This window comes from Notechis scutatus, chromosome 4, assembly GCF_049901735.1.
Source record: "Notechis scutatus isolate UNSWTSFEM ecotype Mainland chromosome 4, rNotScu1.2, whole genome shotgun sequence".
NCBI classification, from domain to species: Eukaryota; Metazoa; Chordata; class Lepidosauria; order Squamata; family Elapidae; genus Notechis; species Notechis scutatus.
Genome location: NC_142012.1, coordinates 85,663,323 through 85,690,796, shown reverse-complemented (window position 1 = coordinate 85,690,796; position 27,474 = coordinate 85,663,323). Strand labels below are relative to the sequence as shown.

The 27,474-nt window shown below is 38.0% G+C and overlaps 1 protein-coding gene and 1 long non-coding RNA gene across 47 annotated transcripts in view; one reads left to right on the top strand and one right to left on the bottom strand.

The window, feature by feature from the left end:
- SORBS1 (sorbin and SH3 domain containing 1) overlaps window positions 1-27,474 on the bottom strand; it is a 107,793-nt gene that overhangs the window by 67,305 nt on the left and 13,014 nt on the right. For all 46 annotated transcript variants that reach the window (XM_087963994.1, XM_087964016.1, XM_087963995.1 and 43 more), the window contains exons 2-4: window positions 11,867-11,922; window positions 6,282-6,341; window positions 1,879-2,001 (exon numbers count right to left, since the gene is read on the bottom strand). In XM_087963994.1, coding sequence (XP_087820120.1) covers window positions 1,879-2,001; window positions 6,282-6,341; window positions 11,867-11,876 — 193 coding nt within the window. In that variant the 5' untranslated portion in view covers window positions 11,877-11,922. The remainder of the gene's footprint in view (window positions 1-1,878; window positions 2,002-6,281; window positions 6,342-11,866; window positions 11,923-27,474) is intronic.
- LOC148130815 (uncharacterized) lies at window positions 1,888-26,630 on the top strand. The gene is made up of 3 exons (XR_015749335.1): window positions 1,888-2,018; window positions 21,704-21,802; window positions 26,543-26,630. It is a non-coding gene; the product is annotated as an uncharacterized LOC148130815 (long non-coding RNA).

Genomic DNA, 27,474 nt, shown 5'->3' with positions numbered 1-27,474 from the left:
CAGCCAATACTAAAATACATCATTCATTTCCCCCTTAACCCGGGCCTTTTCCCCACCCCCTGGATGTGTATTCTCCAATGGGACACATCCATATCCAAGAGTCATCAATCATGCTCTCCAGTAATATTCTTCCACTCCGACAACTTTGGGCTGCCAGGGTGATTATCTAGGCACTTAAGGAATGCATTGTTTTCCCCCCACTTCCTTTTTCTGGCAGCTAAAAAGACCAAAGAAGTATCTTTTTACTAATAGCAATTTAGCAAAAATATTACCAGTGGAGAAATCAGCAAGCAAACAGCAAAGGACTTTCCAATCAGTTTACCCAAAGGGTAAGAAAGGGCTACGAATTTTGCTTACCAGTGTGATAGATGGAGCCATGATTAAAAATGTGGCTTATTGATTCAGCTGCGGAGTCATGACATATGTAGTAGTGGGGGGTGGGGGACGACTTTAGGCAGTAACATGGAAGATAAGAATAGCAAGAGTAGTATATAGTGGAAATAAAGAGTGCATGAGAATATATGGAATTGATTCACCACAAGATATGATTCATCACTGAACAGGGAATAACACAAGGATGTGTGTTTCCCCTTGGCGATTCCTTATGGAAAAATGCATACAGAATGGTTGTGGTAACCTTAACACCATATTGGTTGAGATATGAATGTGCATACTTTTATGTGCAGATGCTGTGTTCTTGTCCAAGAACCTGAATGATTTTCAGCCAATAGAAGGTAGGACAGGGAAACAGCGCAACAAGGATTATGAACCTGCACTTCATGTATTGAAGTTGCACTTGACAGAAGCATCACAGTGAACAATTGCAAGTTATACATAAATGGTGAAAAATTAGAGCAAGTAAATTATTACCATGGTGTAATGCTTACCAAAGAGTAGAAAACTGAGAAATGTTAATTTCTACTTTTTAAACTCTGTTAGAAAAGATAACATGGGAAATATAAAATCCCTTTCCAAGAAATGCATTTATTAAACATTCACACCTTATTATATAGAGTAGAGTATGTCAGGAGAAACATGAAAGATGAATGAGTATAGTTTACTTATAAAAAGTTTGTGGCAAGACAAGAAGCAAAAGTCAAGAATGAACGGCGTTATGTGAATGGAACTAATACACAATAAGCTACATTGAATTAAATTTTCTTTTTTTATCTTCTGCCTCCAGTTTCTTCCTTTTTTCTACACTTTGTATAGTAGTGCTTACCCAGAAATGAATAGTGTAGTGACTCTATGTCATCATGAGAACAAAAATATCCTAGAGAATGGCACGTCCTGCTCTGTACCCATTTAAATATTCTTGCTCAGAGCTTGTTTACTATGATTATATATATCTTTCTTTCTAAGTGAACACAACAAAATGCCATTGTAGTGAGATATCAAGTAGATATTCAAGTAGAAGATATTTCCCCTTCCCACAAAAGATCAGTAAAATAAAATAAATAAAACAGAATCTCTTGAGCTTCTATGTAAGTTTGCTTTTAAAACATTATCTTAATGTGAGTTGTTTTACTAATCCTGAAAGAATGAATTCAAGTATTTTACACAAACTTAAAATGCACACTTTCAATTTCTAAGTCTTTATTCTCATGTTCAAGTGCTGATTCTTTACTTCACTGAAATTTGCACTGTGTCTTTGAAATGTTTGCTCATTTGCAATTATATTCTCTAATCCATCCTTGACATTCAGCTAAACATTATTCAATCCAATCCCAGCATGCAAATTTCAGTTAACAACCTACATGCTTTATTTTGGGATTGCACTTTTTAAACCAGGGACTTATCTGTTAACCCAATCAAGAATCAGAGGATCAGTGAATCATTTTGCTTTTTTGTGATATGATCTCCCAGACTGGGTCTTACTTTTGGTGTGCTGGATGTCTTGTGTAGACTTTGGATGGCTAACCCTGAGACTCTTCTCAGAAGCTGGAGATGCCCAAAGGGTCACAGCTCCTTTTCCAGTACAGATTTTGCTGGACTCCTGATCTACAGGGGGAGAAAAGGTTCAAATATGTTGAGACCTGAAAGTAATTTAAAATCATGATATATACACGATTATTATTTCATTATTGAACTTTTTAAAGCCAATTGATTTATCCACAATCCTTTAATTTGTTTAATTTATTTCTCATCCCATAAGTTTGTGTAATATAAACAGATTTCTGTAGCACTTTTGCAGGTTTGTTTTCTGCTTTTCTTTCAAGATGGCTGTTCTTCCAATATCATTCTATTCTACTCCATCTTGTCCTTATAGCAATCCTATGAGACATGCTACACTGAGGCTTAGTAACTACCAACATCAAGAAGCACACACCTTAACTATGTGAGGATTTGATTATGGGACTCGACTCCTCAGTTATAACCCAACAGTTCAAGTATCAAATTTCCAAATCAAAATAATGAAACTAAAAAAGTGGGAATAAAGCAAGAATGCATAGAAATTAAATACTTGCACTGCATTTTAGAACAATTAATATAAGTCATCATTTAATTTTTCCCATTCTTCAACCTCTCTGTAACGCCTAACAAATTAACTCCTTAAATGAATGAATATAATAGTGCTTCCCTCATCAAAGTAGTAAGCCTGCATCTTTATTTTAGCACTTAAGTAGTAAACCTGCATCTTTCTTTCAGCACAAAAATGAAGTTATAAAATACATTGTGTTTAAGATCTGAACTTTTTGGGTTCAAGATACCCCATCCTGAGTTTAAAAATGCTGTTCTGAGTTCATCAAAAGTATTCTATCAAGTGTAGAACACTACCATAATTGTTAAAACAGGATTGGGGCCCTTTCAGGAATACTGCAATCACTTCAAATTTAAACCAACCCAAACAAGGCATTTTAAGCTTGAAAAATATGAAATTCAATTTTTTTGAATATTTCCCCATATATTATTTATTTCTAGTCTCTGTCAATTTTTTTGGTATGTTTACTTATTGCCCAATGTCCAATTAATTCTTAACTACTAACTGACATCATATGTCAGTCTTTATGTAGACCTATGTGTGCCAACCAGAAAACTGCAAATATACAGTAACAACAAACCTTGGTTCACAGCTAAACTTAAGCAGCTATGTCATACCAAAAAGGAAGCCTACAGAAAAGGCGACAAAATGCTGTACAATCAAGTCAGAAATGTATTAACAAGGGAGACCAGAGCAGCAAAAAGAAGCTAATCTGAAAAGCTAAGGAATCAGTTCTCAACAAATGAACCAGCAAACGAACCAGCAAACATGTGGAAAACTCTTAAAAATATCACAACAAACCTCCTTCCCATGCTGAATGATATAAAAAACAGGCAGATGACCTGAATGTGTTTTACTCTAAATTTGAGAGGAAACTACTGCCACCCAACTCCACAATCCCCATCTCAGACACACCAACAACAGCCAAGCCTCCTACCACTGTTTCCATCCCATTGGACCCCCCCACCTCTGGTGATATACAGAAAAAAATGTGCAAGGTCTATTTCACAGACAAAAACCAGAAAAGCACCAGGCCCAGACAAGATAACTTCTTACCTAAAATCTTGTGCTGACCAACTGGCCCCCATCTTCACCTGCATCTTTAATAAATCAATAGAGATGTGCTATGTTCCTTCTTGCTTCAAACACTCTACTATCATCCCAGTGCCAAAGAAACCCTCTATCAAGGAACTGAATGACTTCAAACTGGTTGCTCTAACATCTGTAGTTATGAAAACCTTGGACAGGCTTAGTGCTGGCCCACCTGAAAGCCATCATGGATCCAGTGTTAGACTCCTTGCAATTTGCCTACCAAGCAAATAGATTGGCAGATGATGCTGTTAATATAGCTCTGCACTACATCCTACAACATCTTGAATCCCCAAAGACCTACGCAAGCGTCTTCTTTGTATACCATCATTCCAGATATTCTTCTAAATAAACTAAATCAGCTAGCTGTGCCTGACTACACTTGTAAGTGGCTCATAAGCTTCCTAACAGACAGGAAGCAGCAAGTAAAGCTAGGCAAAATCACATCACATACCTGTACAACTAGCACAGGGCCACTACCCCCAGGGCTGTGTGCTCTCTATATACCAATGACTGCATTGATCTCTCTGTTAAAGTACTGAAGTTTACAGATGATACAACATGATTGGTCTCATTCAAGACAATGACAAATCTGCATACAGATGGGAGGTTGAACAATTAGCCTCGTGGCATGACTAGAACAATCTTAAACTAAACACACTCAAAACCTTAGAAATGATGGTAGATCTTAGGAGAAACCCTCCTATACTACCACCTCTTACAATACTAAACAGAGTATCAACAGTAGAGATCTTCAAGTTTCTAGGTTCTATCATATCTCAAGATTTAAAATAAACAGCTAGCATCAAAAATGTCATCAAAAAAGCACAACAAAGAAATTTCTTTCTGTGCCAACTCAAAAAGCTCAAACTGCCCAAGGAGCTGCTGATTCAGTTCTACAGAGGAATTATTGAGTCTGTCATCTGCACCTCTATAACTGTCTGGTTTGGTTCTTTAACCCAACAAAAAGACACAGACTTCAATGGAAAATTAGAACTGCAGAAAAAACAATTGCTACCACCCTGTCTTCCATTGAGGACTGGTGTACTGCATGAGTCTGGGTAGACTAGACAAACAGATTACCGTATTTATCGGCGTATAACGCGCACAGGCGTATAACACGCATCTTCATTTTAAGAGGGAAATTTCAGGAAAAAAAATTAAATTTCTAAATAAAAACTTTGAAGCAAAATAAGGGTAGCTCAGAACTTTTTTTTTATTAATATTATTACCACTTATAAGGTAAATCAGTGGTCCCCAACCTTTTTGTACCAGGGACCGGTTTCAAGCAGAAAATTTTTGCAAGGACCGGGGAGAGAGAGAGAAGGAGGCTTCGCTCTCTCGCTGCTCCACCATCCAAGGAAGAAACTGCTTCAAAGAAGCGGGGGGCTTTTCCTGTCGCCGCAGCTATTCCGAGCGCCCGTTTCACCCCCACTCCCACACCGCGCGCGCTTCAATCCACAGTGTCCCATTCTGCCTGCCTGCCTGCCTGCCTTAGTTTCTGGTTGTTTGGGAGCAGCTTCGGCTGAGAATAATAACTATTCGCCTCTTTTACTCAGCCGAAGCTGTTCCGATTCAACCATTAACGAAGGCAGGCAGGCAGGCAGAACGAGCACTGCGGGCGGGCGGGCGGGCGGACGGGTGGGGGTGGGGGAGAAACGGGCGCTTCAGGAAGCTGCGACAGGAAAAGCCCCCGCTCTTTGAAGCAGTTTCTTCCTGTGCTGGTGGAGGAGCGAGAGAGCGACTGAGAGAGCTGACCCAGAGAGAAGGACAGGCTTCGGTTGCTTCCTCCCTCCCCTTCTTTCATTTGTGTCCTTGATCCCGATCCCAGCAGCATTCACCGAAGGCTTCTTAACATTATATCGGCGTATAACACGCATACATCATTTGCCCCTATTTTCGGGGAAAGTGCGTGTTATACGCCGATAAATCTGTAAGCTTAAAGTTCTTTACTAACAAAAGCAGGCTTGTTTCATCCCAAGCATCAAAGAACTTCTGAAAAGCTGCCAGACCACCTTCAGAAGAGGTGGATCACAGACTAACATGATCCAGATGAAATAAAAAGAATCACTAGATTTTACACATACCTAATTGCTAGACAATGAGTTAAAAATAAAATAAGGTAATTCTAACAGTGGCAATATCTATTCTTCCCACTGGTTGATTTTTCCCTTTTCTCACATTCAACTGCAATTATACTGCAGTTCTGCCTCTATAGCCTTTTAACTGACAAATTTTCTGTTCAATTTTGCTTTGATCCGTCTGTTTGTTTATGGTATCTGACTACTCTTTACAGAGCTGCCCATCAATGACTCTGGGCAGTTTGATCCTATACAAGCAGGAAATCTGCTCCATCCAGCAATGGCAAACTGTACCTTGAATTTGATGTAACAACTAGATGACTTTGGCTGATCTTGAAAAGCTAAGCAAACTTGGACCTATGATGATATTGGAACTCAGAGCTAGAAAGAAGCCTGGGACATGGGACAATCACATAAGTGCCACAAAAACTTCACAGATATGTCAGAAATGATGGATGAGTTAAAAAATACTTCGTCTGCATTCATTTTTCTATTAACTTTGAGGAATTAGTATTCAGCTTTTCCTGGGAGTTTAATTATGTATATATAAATGCTGTGCATATAAGTATACCAAAAAGCAGCAACTGCCCCATAGCATTAAGTATTGGAAATATTTTGATTCCACAAACCTTTCTCATGTTGGTTTATATTCAGTGCTAGTCCATTCACAACATCAGATTCTTCAGTTTCTGTAAAATTGGCAGATATGATCAGTATAATATTCTTAGTAAAACAGCTAAACAACTGTACCCACTGCAGAAAAAAACAGCAAAAATGACAAAGAAACCTGGATAAGAGAAGTTTATGTAGTTGTCATTCAAGAGAGAGGGGGGAATTCTAAATTTAATGTCATGTTCTTACTTAATATTTATATATACCATATAATGAATTCATTAATTACTGGTATTAAACATTTTATTATTCATGAAAAAGATACAGCAAAAGTTAAAACTTGGCCCAAAAATTGGCAGAAAAAAACTATCCGAACAAAAAAGAAATCAAACAGCAAACTGTAATCCAGTCCACCAAATGCCAAGTCCATTTAACAAGTGGATATACAGATAACTTCAGTATAATAACGTTGTTTCTCAAAATAAGGAATCTTGGCACATTCTATGATACAAAAGCCTGTGTACGTGAGGATTTGGTGACAATTTTTTCACAGATGTAACAATGAGTCTTAAGCTGGTTGGTCAAGAGTGTGGAACAGAGTTTCTAAGGAAAAGGAAAGGTTGCTAACCCCTGGAAGGAGACTTGATGAGAGGAAAACTGATCATTTGTCCACCTGGAACCATCTCCAAAACTTTTTTCTCTCAGATAACCTAGCTTTTGAGGTCCTAGGTTGACCAATGCCAACACCTGAGCTTCCTGATGTTGAATCAGATTTTCTTTTTCTTGTTACTCCATCATGGTTGACTCAAGACTTCTGACAGCACTGGGGATCAGGTTGCCATTAAAGCCAAGGTGCCCATTTTATGCGTGTATAAGAGAGCATATGCATATGACAGTGGTCAGTTCTGAAAGTGTGTGCATTTATTTCAAGTGCAGCTGACTTGGAAGACTATATTGCAGGAAGAAAGGAACAGGAAATACTCTGGGAGCAATTCTTGAGATTACTTAATAGAAATGGAGCAGAGAGATAAAAGGTGAGAAGTCTCACTTTTTTTTATCAATTTTCAGTCTGATAGAAAGAAATGATGATGACAGGAAAAATGACTTCCCTATTCCACAATGCATATCAGCGGGAGTTGCTGGTAACATAGCTTCTCATCCAAGTCTTAATCCTGAATGAAAATGCTAACTTGGCATACAACATGGAGGCCTGAAGGGGGAACCAGAGGGAGTTCATGTCTCTCACCTCTGCCTGCCAGCTTTCTCTGTGGGTCAACAGGGTAGTGGAAGAAGGGCCTCAATGCGCCTGTTGTGGTTCTCCGGCAGCCTGTGCAGACGGCAGCGGAATTGGACAGTGGGGAAGAATGGGGACCAGTCCGGAAGCCTGGAGAGGACTCGGATGAGGGTCCTGCATCCGATGCAGAGATGGGGCCAGGAACATCTGGGAGTAGGGTGCTGACTCCGGAGCCACCGGAGTCTGGCAGCAGCAAGGCAGAAGGGGCCTCTTCCCAGTGCGCAGAGCTGCTAGAAGGCAAGAGCAACTGAAACAGAAGGGACAACTCGGGAGTAAGGCTAGGAGGTGATTGCCACTCCCATAAGGGATAAAGGACAGGCAAAGGTGATGAAACCTTTGCAGGAAGCAAAGTCGTTTGGATTAATCCTTGAAGCTCTGTGTGGACTTTGTACTTCAATTGGTTTTTTATAATTCATTTGGCACTCTAGCTGCTGGCAGCAATTCTTATCTCGAAGGGACTATTTGGGACTCATTACCAGCTGGGAATGAAAATAATAGTCAGTGTTGAAATAAAACAAGATTTGTTTTAACTAAACATGTGCTGAATTATGGTCTCGGGAAGCCTTGGTCAGAACAGTGCCATCCAAAATTCTGCCAATGTGGAATTTCAGTCTTCAGTCCTATTGCTATGGCTGGGAGACCAAGATGAAACAAAACACTGTGGCTCACAATGCTCCCTGCTCTCTAGCAACAGCCCTTGTGAAGCTGTCTACCTGGAGTGATCTTGTGATCCAGCCTCTTGTCCTGGGGAAGTTCAATGACCATGCTAAGAATGCCCAATCAAGAGAAGCTCAGCAGTTTGTATCCACCATGCCACTATGGCCATATCTTAATTAGTATCTGACCCTATGCATGTCATATGGAAAGGTCAGTAAGGCCTGAACCAAAATACCCTTAGGTTAGCATGAAACAAGATCTGTAGATATTCTCACTCACTTTGTGAGGTCAGACATAAGATCATCAGGCTGCTTATAGTGTGCTATCAAGTTCATGAAAAGCTATATGGGGTTGAGAAGAGCAAAATGGTGAAAGCCCCACCTCTTTTGGGTGCATATCGATACCGCATGATCTGAATACAGAACTCCCAAATATGGGCTGGCCAGTGAAAACTACACTTACTTCTTGTAGTTCTGAGAAAATGCTTCAATGTTTCTGATAATGCAGTCGAGAACTGCATAGGGTTTTTTAGCTACTGCATATTACTTGCTCATTTTCAGCTGGCATTCCATTAGGACTCCTCGCATGTCTTCCAATCTTGTGCATTTGAATTCTGTTATACAAGACAGCTCCTACTGCAAGATGTAAAATGCTTCATCTAGGGCATGTGACAAGAGAAAAGGCCTCCTCAGTAGTCACACTTGTGTTCTGGAAATCTCTACCTTGGGAAGAGAGATTAGCAGGTACCTAAACAGAATAACAGACTTGAAAGGTATTTTTGAGGTCTTCTAGTCCAACCCTTGCTCAAGCAGGAAACTCTATACCATTTCAGACAAATAGTTGTCCAATCTCTTCTTTAAAATTTCCAGTGTTGGAGCACCCACACCTTCTGGAGGCAAGTTGTTCCCCTGATTAATTGTTTTGTTAGGAAAATTCTTCTTAGTTCTAGGTTGCTTCATCTTTGATTATTTTTCATCCATTGCTTCTTGTTTTGTCATTGGGTGCTTTGGTGAATAGGTGGACCCTTCCTCTTCTTTGTGGCAGCCCCTTAGACATGGAACATTGCTATCATATCTCCCCTCGTCCTTCTTTTCATTAAACTATACATATCCAATTTCTGCAACTATTCTTCATATGTTTTAGCCTCCCGCCCCCTAATCATCTTTGTTGCACTTCTCTGCACTATTCCCAAAGCCTTAACATCTGTTTTATATTGTGGTGTCAAAAGTGGATGCAATATTCCAAGTGTGCTCTTACCAAGGCATTTATAAAATGGTACTAACACTTCACATGATCTTGATTTTAACCCTCTGTTAATGCAGCCTAAGACTGCATTGGCGCTTTTTTGGCAGCTGCAGTACACTTCTGGCTTATGTTTAAGTAATTGTCCACTAGGACTCCAAGATTACCACCTATTCTATACCTGTGCGTCTGATTTTTTTAGCCTAAATGTAGAAACTTACTTTTCTCACCACTGAATTTCATTTTGTTATATAAGGCCCAGTGTTCAAGTCTATCAAGATCCTTCTGTATCTTAAGCCTATTTGGCTATTCCTGCCAGCTTGGTTTCATCTGCAAAGTTGATGAGCTCCCTCCCCATCAGTAGTGGGATCCTACCTTAGTAGCTACCGGTTTGGTGGGTGATCCCATGTGCACATGCACATATGCGCCCCTGACTCATGCACACCTAACAAGCCAATCAGCTAAGACCCTCCCACCCTTCCATGCACTTTTTGGTCTTTTATCATTTCAGCTGATTGTAGGAGGTTTTTCCCCTCCTCTCAGCTGATCAGAGGCTTTTTACTACTTGGCCTAACAGGTAGTGATTTTTACTATCAGTTCACCCGAACCAGGCCAAACCAGTAGCAAACCACCACTGATCCCCCATCTATCCCCTCACTGATGTACATATGGATGCAGACAGATAGCCCTCATTCAGCGATCACTTATTCAGTAACTATCCAAAGTTAAAACAGCACTGAATAAGGAAATTTATGACCAGTCCTCACAGTTGCAGCCATTACAGTGTCCCTGCAGTCCCTTGCAACTCAGGCATTTGGCAACTAGCTCACAGTTACAATGGTTGCAGCAAACTGCAGTCATTTTCAACCTTCACTGCTAGCTTTTGACAAGCAAAGTCAATGGGGAACTTGTGGAAGGCAGCAGGAGTTGCAAATAGCAACTACATGAATAAGGAATACACACAGGATTCACTTAACAATGGCAACTGGAACTGCTACAACTACTATCCTAAGTCAGTGTGGTCACATGACAACATGCTTCATGACTGTGTTGCTTAGCAACGGAGTTGCCAATTAAGAAAGAACTATCTGTATTCTACCAGTAGGTTAAGACTTCCATCTTTTCTTTTTTAGTAGGATGCTATCTTTTGGCTTGCATGCTTTGTAATTTTTAATGTTCAAAATGTCCATTAAACAAAACAATTTTTAAAGAATTTTCAATCATCATTCTTCCAGTGTTCCTTTTAACAGTGGTTTATTTATTATATTTTCAAGACTATACTGTTTAACCATATTCAATACTCAATTTATTTGCATTAAAATCCATTAAAAATCAAACTCCTACAAGGAGTTCTAACCGTAGTAATGGTTTTCAGCAAACGAATTGTTTTATCAGAAAAGAGATTCTAAGTAAGTATAAGTTTGACCCTTCTTACTGACATAGAAAGCAGCTAGTGAAATCACCGTAACAGGCCCTGGTCCCCTAATGAGCTAAATACTTACCATATTGTGCAAAACTGATCTTTAGTGTTGTTTGGTTGGGAACTAGCAATTTCTAACCATTCTCTTGCATGCTGACAGCTTGATTTCTCTCCCTAATACTGTATGCCCTTTATTAAACCTGCTAATGGAGCACCTAACCGTAACTACATTTGCTGAATGTTTTTAGCACTACCTTTATTTTCGGTTCCATAGCAACATTAACTCACAATACTTCAAAGCAATAAAGGGGCTGAATGACTTTCTACGGTGTACAGATTTATAAAAATGCTTGCTGGGCAAAGCTGTTGTCCTGGACAAACCCACTGAGGACCTTAATAGCTGCTGGGTCCACCTGGAAGAGTCTCTTTCTTTCTCCCCAGCACATTTCTTTATACTATTTTTAAAATCAGACTTTCCATCACATTGGAAACAGTGGATTTAGGAAGCAAATGGGATGCCTTGTTTTTACCCTGGATCCCCAGCTCTGAGGTAATAAACCTGTGACTGGGGTACCAGCCAGAAGACTTAGATCTGCAATGGGCTTTTGAACTGTGCCTTTAGGTTAAATCTGTGGCCTGTTCCAGTTTCCTATTGAAAATGATCTCCTTTTGACTGCTGTTCCCTTATGTTATATCTGCCTGTATATCAGTGAAATACAGACTGCTGTTTTCACTTGAGGTCCCATTGTAGTAGCAGAAATCTTTAGCTGAAACAGCTGTGCATGGAAGCACCTTTCCCAGCTGTGTTTTCTTACTACCGAAATGAGAAAATCTTTATGTATTTGTCATGAATGATGTAACATACATACAATGTCTAAGGACAGGAAGGAGAAATGTTTTCCACTAGTTGTGCAGATGAATATGCTGACTGACATACACTTACAGCTCTTTTTCCTAGCATTTCGGAACAAAAAAGAAGTCAAACTTACCTGATGTCATGGCACCAAAAGGTCCTGGTTTAGGCACAGGCCAATTTGGATCTTCTCTGTGAATTAAAAAAAAAAGGGAGAATGACATCAGCTTATACTTTTAAAAGTAAACTTAAAAATAAGTTTATTTATTTATTTATTTATTTATTTATTTATTTATTTATTTATTTGATTTGATTTGCCAATTGTTTAAAGATAATAAGTATAAGCGTATACATAGTTGTGAATACATGAAATGGGTACATATAAGAAAAATAAAAGAATAAGAGAAACAATAGGACAGGGACGGTAGGCACGTTGGTGCGCTTATGCACGCCCCCTACAGACCTCTTAGGAAGGGGGTGAGGTCAATAGTAGACAGTCTAAGGTTAAAGTTTTTGGGGTTTGGGGAAGAGACAAGTTATAAGAGAAAGTTATAAATATGTTCTAAATTGCCCTAAGGTTATCATTGTTACATAGATTAAAAATAGCTTATTGGTAAGTATCATTAACGTAGGCCTGCAAGATAATGGAAGGATCACTCCAAAGTGCATTTATTGTATTGTACAAAATGTGCTGTACTGTAACTACAAGCAGGTTATTTGCAGGCTTCTAATGGGTAACTTTGTATGTGATAGGAAAAAAACATTTAGCAAGAATGCATGCCATCCCATTTGTAACTATTATGTAATTATTATATGTGTAAGAGATAAACGAGGGATGTTGAAAAACTGAGAGCTACAGGATACCTCTTACTAAGTATATTAGATTATATTGTATTTATGGTACATAATAAATCAGCCAATAAATCGGAGGACACCTCCTCCTCTACAGACATACACAGCCACTTCTCAGAGTCATGAGAAAGCACAGGATTCTAAGAAGCAGACATTCTGCCTCAGGACACGAGAGAAACACCTAACAGGACCAACCAGCTCTTAAATAATAATAATAATAAATAAATTAATAATAATAATAATAATAATAATAATAATAATAATAATAATAATAATAATAATAATAATAATAAACAACCAAACAGTGGATTTAAGAAAATGAGGAAGATCATCAAAGCTTTACCCTGTGACCGCTATAAATAGCTAGCCACCTCCTGCAAAGATCAGGAATTTAACAAATCTCCCACCCTCAACATATGTTCACAGCGTCTCTCCCTCGCCCTCTACAGAAGCAAGCAAGCACACAATTTACAAGAGGAAAGGAAGGAAAGCTATAGAGAAGTCACATATTTAAATGCCCTATTAGCATTAGGATATTTCCATTTTCAATTGGGAAGGTAGAGAATGAGTACAAGGATAACTTGTAGGTTTCTGCTCACTATACCTTGATAAATAACATATGCAACATTTCTTTCCATGTGAACAGGCATGTAAGTGTGCACATTTGAGGGAGGGGTGAGGGAGGAAAGGAACAAACCATCTTGTCAGAAATGGTTCTCACAACCAGAAGGAAACCTTCGCGGTCCGGAAGATTAGCTTTTAGGGGGAACATAAGAAGAGAGAACAGCTATTTAATTTTATTATTAACTGATTGTGCAAGAACTGAATTACTGTTCCCTGTGTTTCCCCTGAAGTGTTGGCTTTATTGTAAATGCTTGCATTATGCTAAGCAATGGGGCTTCTCAAAACAGATGGTTTCTGCTCAAAAGTCCCAGAGGTGAAGATCTTCCAATGAGAATTTGGCACTTAGATAGAAGTGGGAGAATATCTCGACTGAAGTCTTATACGTATCCTCCATGGAAAAGCAAAAATAATGTTGGTCAAGGAAGTTCATGGTCCATATAGGTATGCACAGAGAATCAGAAATGCTCTCCAGGTGAGCTGTGCAGGTATGTGTGAGATCTTACTATTGATAGCCAGATTAGGAAAGGGAGCCAGTCAGCCCAGGCATCTCTGGGTAACTTTGGGGGGAATCATTCTCTCTCAGATCAACCTACTATAGGAACTGTTGCACAAAAATACCCTGGGATACCGTCTTAAGTTCCTGAAAGAAACACAGGATATAAATTTAATAAATAATATTGCATATAATTTGTCTAAATCTGAAATGATACCTTTGGGAGCTACTGTATGGTCAAAATCAAGTTTCTTTCAAAACAGTTGAAAAGTATGATAAAGCTCAATTTAATGGACCATTTCCAGAAGAAAGTGCACCCATTAAAAACACATTTACATTATTTGCTTCAATTTATATCATTTGTAGTAAAACATTAATTAGTGGACAAAGATTTAATTAAAATAAACATAATGAGGGAAAGAATCCAGGAAAAATTATACATTGTATTCAAAACTAAACTGAGGTCTTGCTATTTCCAAAAATCACCACTTGTCTTAGGCTTGGGATATAGAGAGATCTTGTATATCAAGACTCAACAGAACTTAAATATGTCTGCATTGAAAACAGCAATATATTATGACAGAATGGAGGCCCTTACTTCAACTTAGCAATAAGGAAATATTAATATTAATATTAAGCACAGCTTATTTATAGCATTCAAGTTGTCTTTTTATATATTCCTACAATGCATTCTTCAGCAGTTTACTGGATTATTTCTGAAGTTCCCCTCAAATAATTTCCCTCCCTTCCAGCTCCTGCCTATTTTTCATGCAGAGATGGGAGTTCTAATTTCCCAGCTTGGATTTTACATTAAGGCAGATCTTCTTTCTCAGGTTGATGAATAACAAATGTTACCAACTAGAAATCTATTTTCATGAGTCTTCTGAGAGCTAATATATTTATGTTCATGTAGATTGTATTCAGTATGCTATTGTGAGCATATGGAGAGTTTTGTGCAGACAGGCAAAATACACTATTTGCTCATTCAAACCATTCTTAGCAGATTCAAAAATCACCAGGTTCAGACGGCTGTGGGAGATGACTAATGCCTCCAATAGATGATAGATAGGTAGGTAGATAGGTAGGTAGATGATAGATAGATAGATAGATAGATAGATAAATAGATTAGACTTACAACCATATCAAGGAAAATAAAAATAAAGTAAAATCCAAGGTCTATCTCGAGGAAAAAAATAGGTGAAATAAAATCCACATGTGCTTAACATAAAGAATCAAGTTCAGATAAATATATCACCTTTGCATGATAACTTGAGATGTTCACTATAACAGATTCTTAGCTGAACTGCCTTGTCTATAAACTTACCAGTTCTGCTCATATGTTAGACCTTAAGAAGAAATAGGTTTTAGTTCTCACTGGATTGTTCTTCCAAGTAAATATCTAAGCCCAAAAGAGGCATACAATTGACAATCAACCAAAATATGAGCAATATCTTTGATGGCTGCTTATACACATCTTCTCATGATGTGGCAAGTCATGGAAGTGCCCATATTTGGTCATGAAATTCAACAATTCAAATCTTGCTCCAGAATAGGCCTTCTTAGGAATTACATCAAGCTCATCAAAAGGTATTTTTTTGGTTTGGAAAATTATTCTGTTCATAGCCAACAAATTTAATTTTTTGGGCCAATAATTTCATGTCTGTTGGAGACTAATATCAAGGACGCTCTACTTAAAAATTTCCTTCCTTTGCCTTGAAGGCAGTTGAGAATAAATATTAGGTGGAAAACCTTATGTTTTAATGCTATTGTTTTACAAAATGTTGTAAGATAATCTTGGTAAGTCAGTTTACCCAGGAAGTGGGCTGAATCACACTTACTTATTCAGCAAAACATATTTTGGGTAGCCATTAAATGGATTCTCTACCAATACATAAAACTTTGATTATTGAGTGTCTATGAATGAAATGAATATTTGTTTCCACTCTGATCATGGGGGTTGACATATTCTTGTCATTCCCCATATGCTTCTTCAAGATTCAACAGCTTGCCTCCTGGAGTTGTGGATGCTCCATGGCTAGAGGTCTTCAAGAAGATTGGACAACCATTTGTCCAGGATACAATAAGGTCTCTTGCCTTGGGCAGGGGTTGGACTAAAGACCTCCAAGGTCCCTCCCAGCCCTGTGATTCTATGAATCTTTACGGGTAAGTATACTCTGAAATAAAGAACCATTTATACCAGTATACACTTTCAAGTGGATGTTGAACTATAGGACCTTATTTAGGAGCAACAGTTTGGATTCTTTGTTTCAGTTGGCCAATTTCTTCCACAGAATGCTTAGGGAATCAAAACCTACAATCAGGTCTTGTAATGGTATATGAGTGACTTTGGAGGAGAGGGAAGAGATGCTGTCTAAAGCAGGGGTTCTCACCCCCTGGGCCTCAGCACACTGCTGGGTGTCTTGAGCCGTTTGGAACTGCACCGCAGAAGTGGTGGGTGAGCGTGCATGCCTGCATCCCATCTGTGCAAGCAGGGTGAGCACACATGCATGCATGCCACTCACACTTGCTGCACACACTTGCCCATTGCTCATGTGGAACCGTCCTCTCTTCCTAGAACCGTCCACCCCTGCCAGTCCACAAAGACAGAAAGGTTGGGGGACTCTGGTCTAAAGAAGGATCAATTAAGGAAGGGTTGTGGTCCGCAGGTGCTTAATGGGCAAACAAAAGAAACTCAGAAAAGAATCCCCCTAACTTATCAGGCTATAAAGAGGGGAAATCTGTACTATCAGGCTTGCAAGACTCTGATAATATAACTTTACAGTAAGGTAGAATTAGCTCACCTGGTCCATATTTCCTGTCTGGTCTGCCTAGAAAGGCTGACAGATCTCCGAAGACAGCAAACAGTTTCTGGCCTTCAATTACAAGTAGTCTTTGACTTGCAACCATTGATTTTGTGATTCTTTGGAGTTACAATAGTGCTGATAAAATTGACTTTAAACCAGTCCTCGCACTTATGACCATTGCAGATCTCTGTGGTCATGTGATTGCAATCCAGGATCTTGGAAACCAGTATATATTCACAGTGAGTGCAGCGATGTCACATGATTGCTATTTGCCACCTTCCCAGCTGGTTTCTGACGAGTGAAGTCAATTGCGGGGAGCCAGAATCACTTAACAACCAATAATTCACTCAATGACCACAGCAAAAATGAATATGAAATCAGGCATGGTCACATGACATCTCACTTAATGACTGTGTCATTTATTAACAGAAATTCCAGTCTCAATTGTAATTGTAAGTCAATGCATTACCTAAACTTGTTTTGTTGATATAAAATAAAACAACTGTCTATTGTAGAGTGTTCTGGTCTGAATCCAGTTTGTTTCTCCACAAAGATACTTTTTTCCCCATTCCCAAGTTTTCTATCTTACTCAAAAGATGTTTTGCATTCATCTTAGCCACAATTCTGATAAGGCTTATAAGTATATAATTTTGGGGGTTATCTTTGTCTCCCTTTTTAATATATGGGGACTATAATGGCAGCTTTCCATCTGGCTGGGATGCAGTTTGTGTTATTTCTATGGGAGAACGACTCTGCAAACAATGGAGCCCCCTAAGTGAGGAATATGTTCCCATTTCCTTAAAGAAGACAAATATATGACCTTCACTAAAAAAAGCCTTCCTGGACCAAGAGCCCTCCTTGAAGGAGATGAGTAGTCTAAAAACACTAAAATAAAATAAAGTAAAATAATAAAATAAAATATCTTTGTAATTATAAAACTACTACTTGTCCATTGTTTGGTGAGGTGATTGAGAAGATAGTATCATCAAGCTCTAGATCAGGGGTGTCCAACCTTGGCAACTTAAGCCTGGAGGACTTCAACTCCCAGGGTTCCCAGCCAGCAAAGCTGGCTGGGGAATTCTGGGAGTTGAAGTCCACAAGTCTTAAAGTTACCAAGGTTGGACACCCTGCTCTAGATTCATGTTTATAAAACTCACTAATTGGATCAATCTGAGTTTTATCCAGGACTTAGCCATCCAAAATTGCACTGACCACAAAGTAGTTGGGGGATTCTTCTGGATCTCTGCAGCTTTTTTTAACCATTATGTGTAGTCCTATGTCATCTGGAGGAACCGGGCCTTACAGCCAGTTTTGCAATGGTTCCAGTCCTTCATATTTGGACATGATGATATTTAGAAACTACTATTTGACATTGACTTATGGTGTCCCTTGGGCCCTATCCTATCCCTTACTGCTTAACATCTATATGAAATTGATATTGTATGCTGATGACATCTGCCTTATTTGCTCCTTACCACTAATTTGCAAAGAAACAATCAATATTCTGAATGTTCCTTACTTGACAAGGTGCTCAGTGAGGGATAGCAAACTGGAGGTAAACCCAGCCAGGGCAGAGGTACATGACAAGTGGTACAAAACATGCAGCTACTCTATACTGGGATCATACGATACCTATGTGGAAAATGGCTACCTGCTTAGCCATTATCTTTTTGCTGTTGCTCTCGTTGTTGACTTCTACAGATTGCTTGGAGAAAGCCCTTACATTTCTTGGCAAGATTTTGGAAGTGGCTTGCCATTTCCTCCTTCCTAGCACTCAGTGAGAGTGATTGATCCAAGGTCAGTCATCTGACTTTGTGCCTAAGGTGGGACTGGAACTCATGGTCTCCTGGTTTCTCACCTGGTGCCTTAAACACTACACTGGTTGTTTGCAGGGCACAAATTTAAGGTATTATCTTGACCTTGAAAGTCCTGAATCTTGCAGCAAATTATCTGGGCTCGCTTCTTCTACTGTTAACCTGCCTGTTTATTTTGATCTGCAGAAGATATTATTTGGGAACCTCCCTTATAACTAGAAGATCAGCTACCTGGAAAAGGTAGAATATTTTTTTTTCTGTGTGCCCCTTCCCTTCCCCCTGCATCTTATGGAATGCAATTCCCAAGGAGTCCCATTATATAGGAAACTTGTGCAATCCTATCCTTTTCACCTACCTTTTAATTAATAATTGAACTGATTGTAATGATGCTGATTTTAATTTTGCCTTGCTGTTCATGTTATATAATTTCTTCTAAGATGGTGTGAGTGTCATATGAAAAACAGGCAGAATATAAATATAATTAGCAAATAAATTGAACACTTGTAAAGTTCAATCATTTCTGTACTAATGGAATTCTTACTCTTGCTAAATTTGCTTCTAGAGAATCTTTTGCAAGCCAGATCCTGTTTGATTCTTTTGATCCTCCTAAATTCACCTACTTTACGAGAATTAGAAGATTCAAAACATTTGAGCAAATAATACACTCATAATAGTTAATTACAAAAGTTGCTAGAATAGGAAAATGTCAAATTAAATTTCCCAGAGTATAGAGAGGCATGGAATAAAGAATTGGAAGCTTTTGTTCATACAAATTAATGTAAGGCTGTTTTCATATCTCATTTCCATAGATTTAAATTACAATTAATTCAGTTAAAATTGTTTTATATATTGGAAAACTATAAGCTTTTTAAGGAAAAAATAGTGGGTTCAGATGATCCTGGGAAATTCAGTGTTCAAAGACAATACTAGTTCTTACGTTGTGGTCACATGCCAGGTAATAACTAATTAGATCTATATGCCACCTGGTTCACAGCTTCTCTGGGAGGTTTACAATTTGTTAAAAACATTTTAAAATGAGGAACAACAGAAAACATAAAAACAAAACAAAAGAGCAGAGGGGAGGGAGGCAGGAAGGAAGGTCCTTTTCAAAGTCTTCAGACCCCTTTGAAATGCCAATAGGCAGGGACCTGTTTGAATATCAGAAGAAACTTCCAAGATCAGGCACCACTACACAGAAGATGCACTTCCATGGCCACAATAAATAGCAACATGCTATGCTATGCTGTGCTTTGCTGTGCTCTCTTATGTTATACTACGTTATGCTACGCTATTGCAGCTCCTTATGCAATAAATTTATTTCATATGTTAATATTTGTTCAGTTTTTTGTTACAGTCACTGTCCATATAAAAGGGAAGCGGTTTTTATTCTCATAAAAATAATTATTTTATATTGGGAAATCACTCATTCTTATTAGCCAATAGTCCGAAGAGCTCACTACTTTTTCTCTATGCATTTTGTTGCCAATAATCCCAAATGGAAAATATTTTAGACATTGCGCTCTACAGTGTTGTATATGCAAGTTTAGAGTCATAGGTGCTTTTAGTAAGATTGAATTTTAATTACCTTAACATCCAACAAATATGGTGTCCCAACTAAGACTTCTGGAAGGAGAAATTATTGCCAATTATTCTTGTCTTAATGCTAACCACTGTCGTAAGACAACATGGCAAAATATAAGAATAGGGCCAAAGGGTCCATAAAGTGCTGAAGTTCTCAATTATTATTAAAATTAAAGCTGAGTGTCAACTAAAATATAAATTAGGCTTCAAGAAAGAAAATTTTAATAAATTAAAGCCAGTGCTAAGTATATTCAATGTCAGGAGCAGTTTTGGGAGAAGTACAAGATAGTTATTAATTTCTAACAAGATAAGTTCTAAAAATGCAAACAATTCCAGTGATGAAAAGAACAAAAGAAACCAGTCTGGTTATACAATATCATTGTGATAATCTGACAATGAAATTGGATTCATACAAAAAAATTGAATCACCAAAAAAGAATATAGATAGAGTTGGAAAGGCTACAGGATAAATGTATGCAAGCTAAGAATGCTAAGAATTACAAAGGTGTTTTAGACATGTTCAAAATGCTACTCATTGACAACATGCTAATGAATAATGTTGACAAAAAAGGGTAGAACTATTCAACTGTAATTTGACTTTATCCTTCTACAAAAGTCTCTAAAAGGCATGTTGACCAAAAAGAATTTCAGCTTGAAGTTAACAGAAAAATGGATAATGGACAACTTTTTACCTTGAAGAAGTTTCAATCTTTAAATAATTATTTTTGAAACCTAGACAGAAAGGAATTGCTGATGGCCCAACTGAACCTTTATCCATTTTCTGTGAGACGGTCTGGAGAATGTGAAGTGACAAGATTGGAGGAGAAATAGAGAAAAGGGAACTTGGCCAGACTGACACCAATACTTGGAAGATGCAAAAACAGATCAGAAAGCAGCTGATCTATAACGAACTTGAAAATATGCTGTGATACAGCAGACACCATGTAAGTGACAAAAACAAGTGTTTCCAACTTACCCTTATCTCGTTTCTTGATTATAACCATGTTAAAGACACAATCTATTTTTCAGAAAAGCATTTGTTATAACTCATATTCTGATTACCAAGATATGACTATTACGTGAAAGCCATGCAAAAATGAAAAATATCACTGGTATTACTTCATTTGGAATATTAGATGGTGAAAAGATGAATATAAATTAGCCTAGAGACATACTGTGGAAAAGATGAATGCAATTTTAGGCTGCATCAATAGGCATTTATTGTAATTTCTAAATCATTGAAATATTTAAAAACTATTCTGCATTTTTTCACTCATATATTTGAGTACTGTGTCTAGCTTTGGACAGCATATTATAAAACAATTTTACAAATATTATTTGACAAAAGGTGACACATCAAGGAGAACCAGGGATTAAAAATAGTCCCTGCAGAGGAAAGAAACTAGGCATACTTAATTTTGGAAACAAAAAACTGAGCGAAGTTATAGAAGCCCTTTTCAAATATCTGAGGGACATCACATAGAAGAAAGCCATGACATGTTCACTGCAAGCTATTAATTTTATCTCACTATTAAAATTTCCCAAACTTAACAGATGTAATTAAATGTCTAATATTAATATTTTGTTTCTACATGGAAACCTGGAACAAAAACATGTGTTCCTTCATTTAAACTCTAAGTGGGATCTAAACATTTTCAATTGAAGTTTAATGTACGTCAAAGGAAATGAAAATGTATATTGGAATGAGCTGTTTTCTAACCTGAGATTCTGTCAGTGGAACTGTAGAACTGCAGTTATTATTTTCTTTACAATTACATTTATATTTGTTGGCTTTATCCATACAGATGCTTGAAGATAAAAGGCCAGCAGACAAAGATTCAAGGATACCATTCTCTGAGTAATTCCAGATACAGAAAAGCTGTAACTGCAGATAAAGAAAAGTTGTGAGTACTAATGACTAATGCCTCAAGACATGCATCTCTGCCCCAGATCTTCCTATAATATCTCACAATATCTTGCTCTTCAAGATATTGGTCTTCTCCCTGTATTACTTCCAAACATCAACCCTACAAGATAGATTGGTCAAGAGAAAGAGAAAGAAATTCATTCAAAAGAACTCATTCAGATTCATGGCTATGATTGAGTCTCAATGATTCCAGCCCAATACACTTTAAATACAGTGGTGCTGTGACTCCCCAATATAAATTATTGTGCTTAAACACACATACACACAGCCTAGTAAACACAATGGTTTTACTGGGATGGATTTTAAAAGCAATTGGGCTTGGGTGTGCAATTGCACTTTCAGGCTTTGTTTGATCAAATTAGTTGTTTGATTATGTGATTATCTTTGTCTGCCAACTTGTCTAAAGCAGAGCAATCAAGGTCCTTCAATAAGATTGAAGGACAGATTCTCCCATCAATGTCCTTATTGAGATTTCAGTAAGAATCATTCTTCAAACCTCTGTATAGATGAATTCATTTAACTGACTCATTTTCTACTGTCAAACTACATAATAGAGAAAACTGCAGTCACTTACGCTAGAAATCGACTGACCTCTACACATATTTACATGTTCCAACCTTCACCCAGAACACATCAGAAACCCATTGTTTGCCTAACTTTCCAATACAACAGACTCAGCAAACAGAGCAATAACTAAAGAATTTAAATCCAACATTTCATTTTGACCAGTGAAGCAAAACAAAACAAAAAGGCCAGACAGTTCCCCCCAGAACAAAATACTCTAAAACAAGGAGAAAACAAACTTTTTTCAACTCTTCATTTTGCTAAAATAACTTAACGTAACATTAGAGTTTTCATCCTACTATGGACAATGGCAATCTCCTTTTACATGCTCAATGGAAGGCCTGCACACATTTTATCACCCAACCTAGAACACTTACTTACCAGATAATAATAGATCTTTCTAGAGTGCTGTTCATTGATGATGCAGCTAATGCTGCAGAAACTGAGATGCTATTCAGGACCTAAATTGCAAGGCATAAAGACAAGAAGGAAGGAGCTTTCTAAGAATCAGATCTGTTTCTAATTATCCACTTTAAGGGACCACTTCTATAAAAAATTAACTTGGGGATAGAAGCCTGGATTTTAGAATTATCAAACCCACAGTGGAGGAAAGGCAGAATGTCTCAAGTGCAAAGCTGGTTCAACTACCTCTTCAGCATGGAGATACATAAGTCCCAATACACAAGCTGCCTCAAAGGAAAACAGCACTGAAGGCTAAGTCCATACATGGAATAAAATGTTGTTCGCTGAAGCCTTAAGCCAAGGAATGTTATTTAAGGCATGATAAACTTGAAGCAAAACAGAGCAGTCAAATGCAACTAATTAAGCACATTTTATTCAATGTCAAATTAAAACAGTTGAAACAAACAAAGAAGATGATTTCTTACAAACTTATCTATCATTTAAAAATGCACTTCTATGATTCCTACTAATATAATATCTTCCTTTGATCTTGGATACCGGATCTTACCCAAGAAGGTTCCCAAGCAGCAGAGATGCTCTTTCCAGAAATGGTTAGAAAAGGAAAAGAACTGAGAGGTCAATTAAAGGAGACAGAGAGGGCTGTGCATGCATAGTTGGGACAGGGATGTATTTTATTTACATTTTATAGTATTTATTTATTCCCTCTGGCAAGACAGCTGGGGAGGTTATTGCACTTTAAGGTCAAATGATTATCATTATTTTATTGTCCTATACTGAGCAAAAAGACTCAATCATCAAGTGAAAGGTGGGCTGTTCCCACAGCTCTTCCTTTTGGAATTCTAATTTTAAATTAATTTTCCCATTTAAACTGCTCCAACAAAAAACCCTAAAAGCAAGTTGTATTCCTGGCTCTGCCTATAGCAGTCTCATGATGTCACCAGTTATATAGCCTGTGGCCCTCAGAAGGCACTAAAAAGGGTGGAATAACTGGTTGCAGGTCATTTGATGCAGTACAGAGTGGCTTCAGAACAGAATTAGAGTTGGAAGGGACCTTGGAGGTCTTCTAGTCTAACCCCTGCTCAAGCAGGAGACCCTACCATTTCAGACAAGTGACTTTCCAGTCTCTTCTTAAAAGCCTCTAGTGATGGAACACCCACAACTTCTGAAGGCAAAGCGTTCCACTAATTAATTGTTATCATATCAGAAAAATTCTCCTTAGTTCTAGGTTGCTTCTCTCCTTGAATTAGTTTCCATCCATTGCTTCTTGCCTTCTGGTGCTCTGGTAAATAAGCTGACCCCCCCTTCTTTGTGTTGCCCCTCAAATGTTGGAAACCGCTATTACATCATCCCTAGTCCTTCTTTTCACGAGACTAGCCATACCCAATTAGAGCAACTGTTCCTCATATGTTTTAGCCTCCAGCCCCCGAATCATTTTTGTTGCTCTTCTCTGCACTCTTTTCAGAATCTCGACTTCTTTTTTATAATGTGCTGACCAAAACTGGAAGCAACATTCCAAGTGGTCTTATCAAGACATATAAAGTGTTACTAACATTTCACAGGATCTTGATACTATCCCTCCGTTAATGCAGCATAGAATTGTAGTGACTTTTTTGATGGCTGCAGCACCAAGATCCCTCTCAGTTACTGCTATTGAGCCAAGGTGTCACCTATTCTGTATCTGTACATTTGGTTTTCCTTGCCTAAGTGTAAGACCTTACTTTTCTCTCCACTGCCTAAGATAGAACCACCGCTTACTTCCCTCCATGTAGATATAGTTCCATTAAGGAGTACATGTTGAGTGCAGTTTGTCAGCCATCTGATCCATGAATCCATCTGATGATTGATGCTGTCTATCCCACATTTTTCTAGCTTACCCAAAAGTAGGTTGTGATCAACTTTGTCAAATGTCTTACTGAAATCCAAGTATTCTATGTCCATAGCATTTTGCTGGTCCATTAATTTAGTCACTTTGTCAAAGAATGAAATAAGTTTTGTTTTGGTCATATCTATTTTTGACAAATCGATGTTGACTTCTGGTTATAACTTTGCTTGATCTGTTGCTTGATTATGTTTTCCAGGATCTCCCAGATATTGATGTCAGACTGTTTGGTCTGTAGTTTCCTGGATCTATTTTTTTCCCCTTTTTCGAAATGGGAATTGTTGAGGTAATTCCCCGTTAGGAGAATGAGCACACACAGGGAGACGTAGTGAGAGTAGTGAAGAATAACACACAACTAGCACACAGATACACTGTATAGTAAAATGTAGGTTTTTACTTCCAGTAAAACGGTTAAGCAAAGTTCAACAAACAGTCCAAGTCATTCATGGTTAAAGCAGTCAGTGTTCAGTCCAGGGATAATCCAATAATAAAGTCCAGTATCAAAAACAGTTCAGTAACAGACTTACATCAAATCCAAGAAGAACTATGATCAGCAACAGTCAATAGGGAAATGTAGGAACGACAACACTCTCCAGAACAGGAGAACAGAATAACCCAGGTTTCTGTTTCCATCTTATGGCCATTTGAGGAACCACACCCAATTACAATTTTAGCATTCCCTTAAAGAGACAGTCTTAAAATGTCTATCCTGGTTTATATATTTTCCAACCCAACTGTTAGGTGACTTACATTCCTAACAGGAATCAGCTCTTTTCCATGCCTCTGATAGTCCCCTAGTGCTCCAGGAAAGATATGATTCAATAGTTCTGATATCTCATTTGGTAGCTCCTTCAGAACTGTGGGACATAATCCATTTGGTCCTGGTGATTTGAATTTGTCTGGAGTGGAAAGTCTGTAGCAATTCTCAGGTCATGGTTATCCCAAAGGTACTTTTACAGGAGGCCCCTGGACCTTCTAGTTTTTTCTTTAAAGACATTTCGTTTCTCACCTGAGTAGTGCAAATGGTTCCTGTAGTCTGCTTCTTGGATGAGAAGTGAAATGTCTTCAAAGAAAAAAACTAAAAAGTCTAGTTGCCTTCTGAAAAAACATGTTTGAGATAACCATAACCTGGATGACTGAGAATCGCTACAGACTTTTAGCTATGCAATTTGGGATGAACACCCTTGGAATGGTATGGGAGCATGAACAGATTTCCAGAAAAATTGCAAACTGCAGGAACCATTAGTGCTACTTAGGTGACCACAGATAACATCCACTTTTTTCAATGACCCTCTAAAAGGATACAAATGACCAGCTGTCTTCAAGGAACATAAATCCTTCCATTCCCCACCATCCAGTCAGGGCTGAAGAAGTTTCTTGGATGAGAAGCGAAATGTCTTCAAAGAAAGTCCAGTTGCCTCCTGAAAGTGGCTAGAGTGGAAAGGTGTTATCTTACCATTTTCCCCCTAGTTTAATTTGTATCCCTATTCTGTCTTTTACGCTTTTTGGTAAGTTGAGCTATTTTTTCTTTTTGCATGAAGACAGATGCAAAAAACGAATTAAGCAGCTCTGCTTTCTCCCTGCTGCCCATCATTTCCTTCCATCTTCTCCCCTTAGTGGAATAATTGTTTCTTTGACTTTTTTCTTTGACTTTTTTCTTGTTTTTTACAAGTTGAAAGAAACGTGTGTTTTTTTAAATTATTTTTGACATTTGTTGCAAGTCTTAGTTCATTCTGACCCCTTATCTTTTCTGACTTAATCTTTGCAGATTCATGCTATATGCTGGTATTTTGCTTTAGTTATGTGTCCCTCTTTCCGATTTTTTAAATACTTATCCTTTTTGTCTTTCAGTTTATCAGAGAGCTCTTTGTGCAACCAGGCTGTATCTGAAATCCAAGAAAGAAAGCTTCTGTGGCTCCACCAAAGCTTTGCTCAGCACTGCAATCCAAGTGCCTTCTACAAGAGCTGGACTTGATGCTAAACGTAGACCTTTCTAGCCACACAACTTCCTTATTTCCAGACAGCAATTGAATCTCAATCCTCATATCTCTTTAAGTAAGTGGTGCTAATCCCAGGTGCTAAAGGTACTTTCTGAATTCAAAATAGGCTTTGGGTGAAACTGAGATCATTATTCAAGTCTTGCACCAAAAGAAAAGATAGGAAAGAGCTCGTCTATCAACTTTTGGAACAGAAAAACATTCATATACCATAATATTTTTTAAATTCTTTTGTCCTTCTTTTCTTTACAATGGAAATTAAGGACCCTCATTTGTGTCCAAGAAAGGAAGTTCTAATCCTAAATGATTCAAGACTCTTAATCTGAATAAAAATGCAAACAGGTAACTTTTTATAAGGTAAAATCTATGAACAAATTGGAGCATAAAAACTTAATTCTGGGATGGGATATATCCTCAATGAAATCCAAAAGCCACATGAAAAGTAGCTACAACAGAATTATGTTCACAGTCAACTGCTTAATAAACCTAAATCCCCCCCAAATCCAAATCCCTCTTGTTGCTTCACAGTCTTCAAAAGACTAAATCTGGATTGTGTCTCACTCTCAAATATACAAGAGTTTGAACACTATGTATACTAATACTGAATTTATATTCCTAGAAGTTTTTAACATAGCCTTCCAAAAGGGTATCATATTGATAAATAATAATCCCCCAGGGAGGCACTACCTTGATGTGGTTGTGGGGCCTGTGCTCTTAAGAATGTAAGAGCTATGCTATGCCAGAGGTTCCACCATACTGGAATAAGTTTCATCAAAAATGTCATAC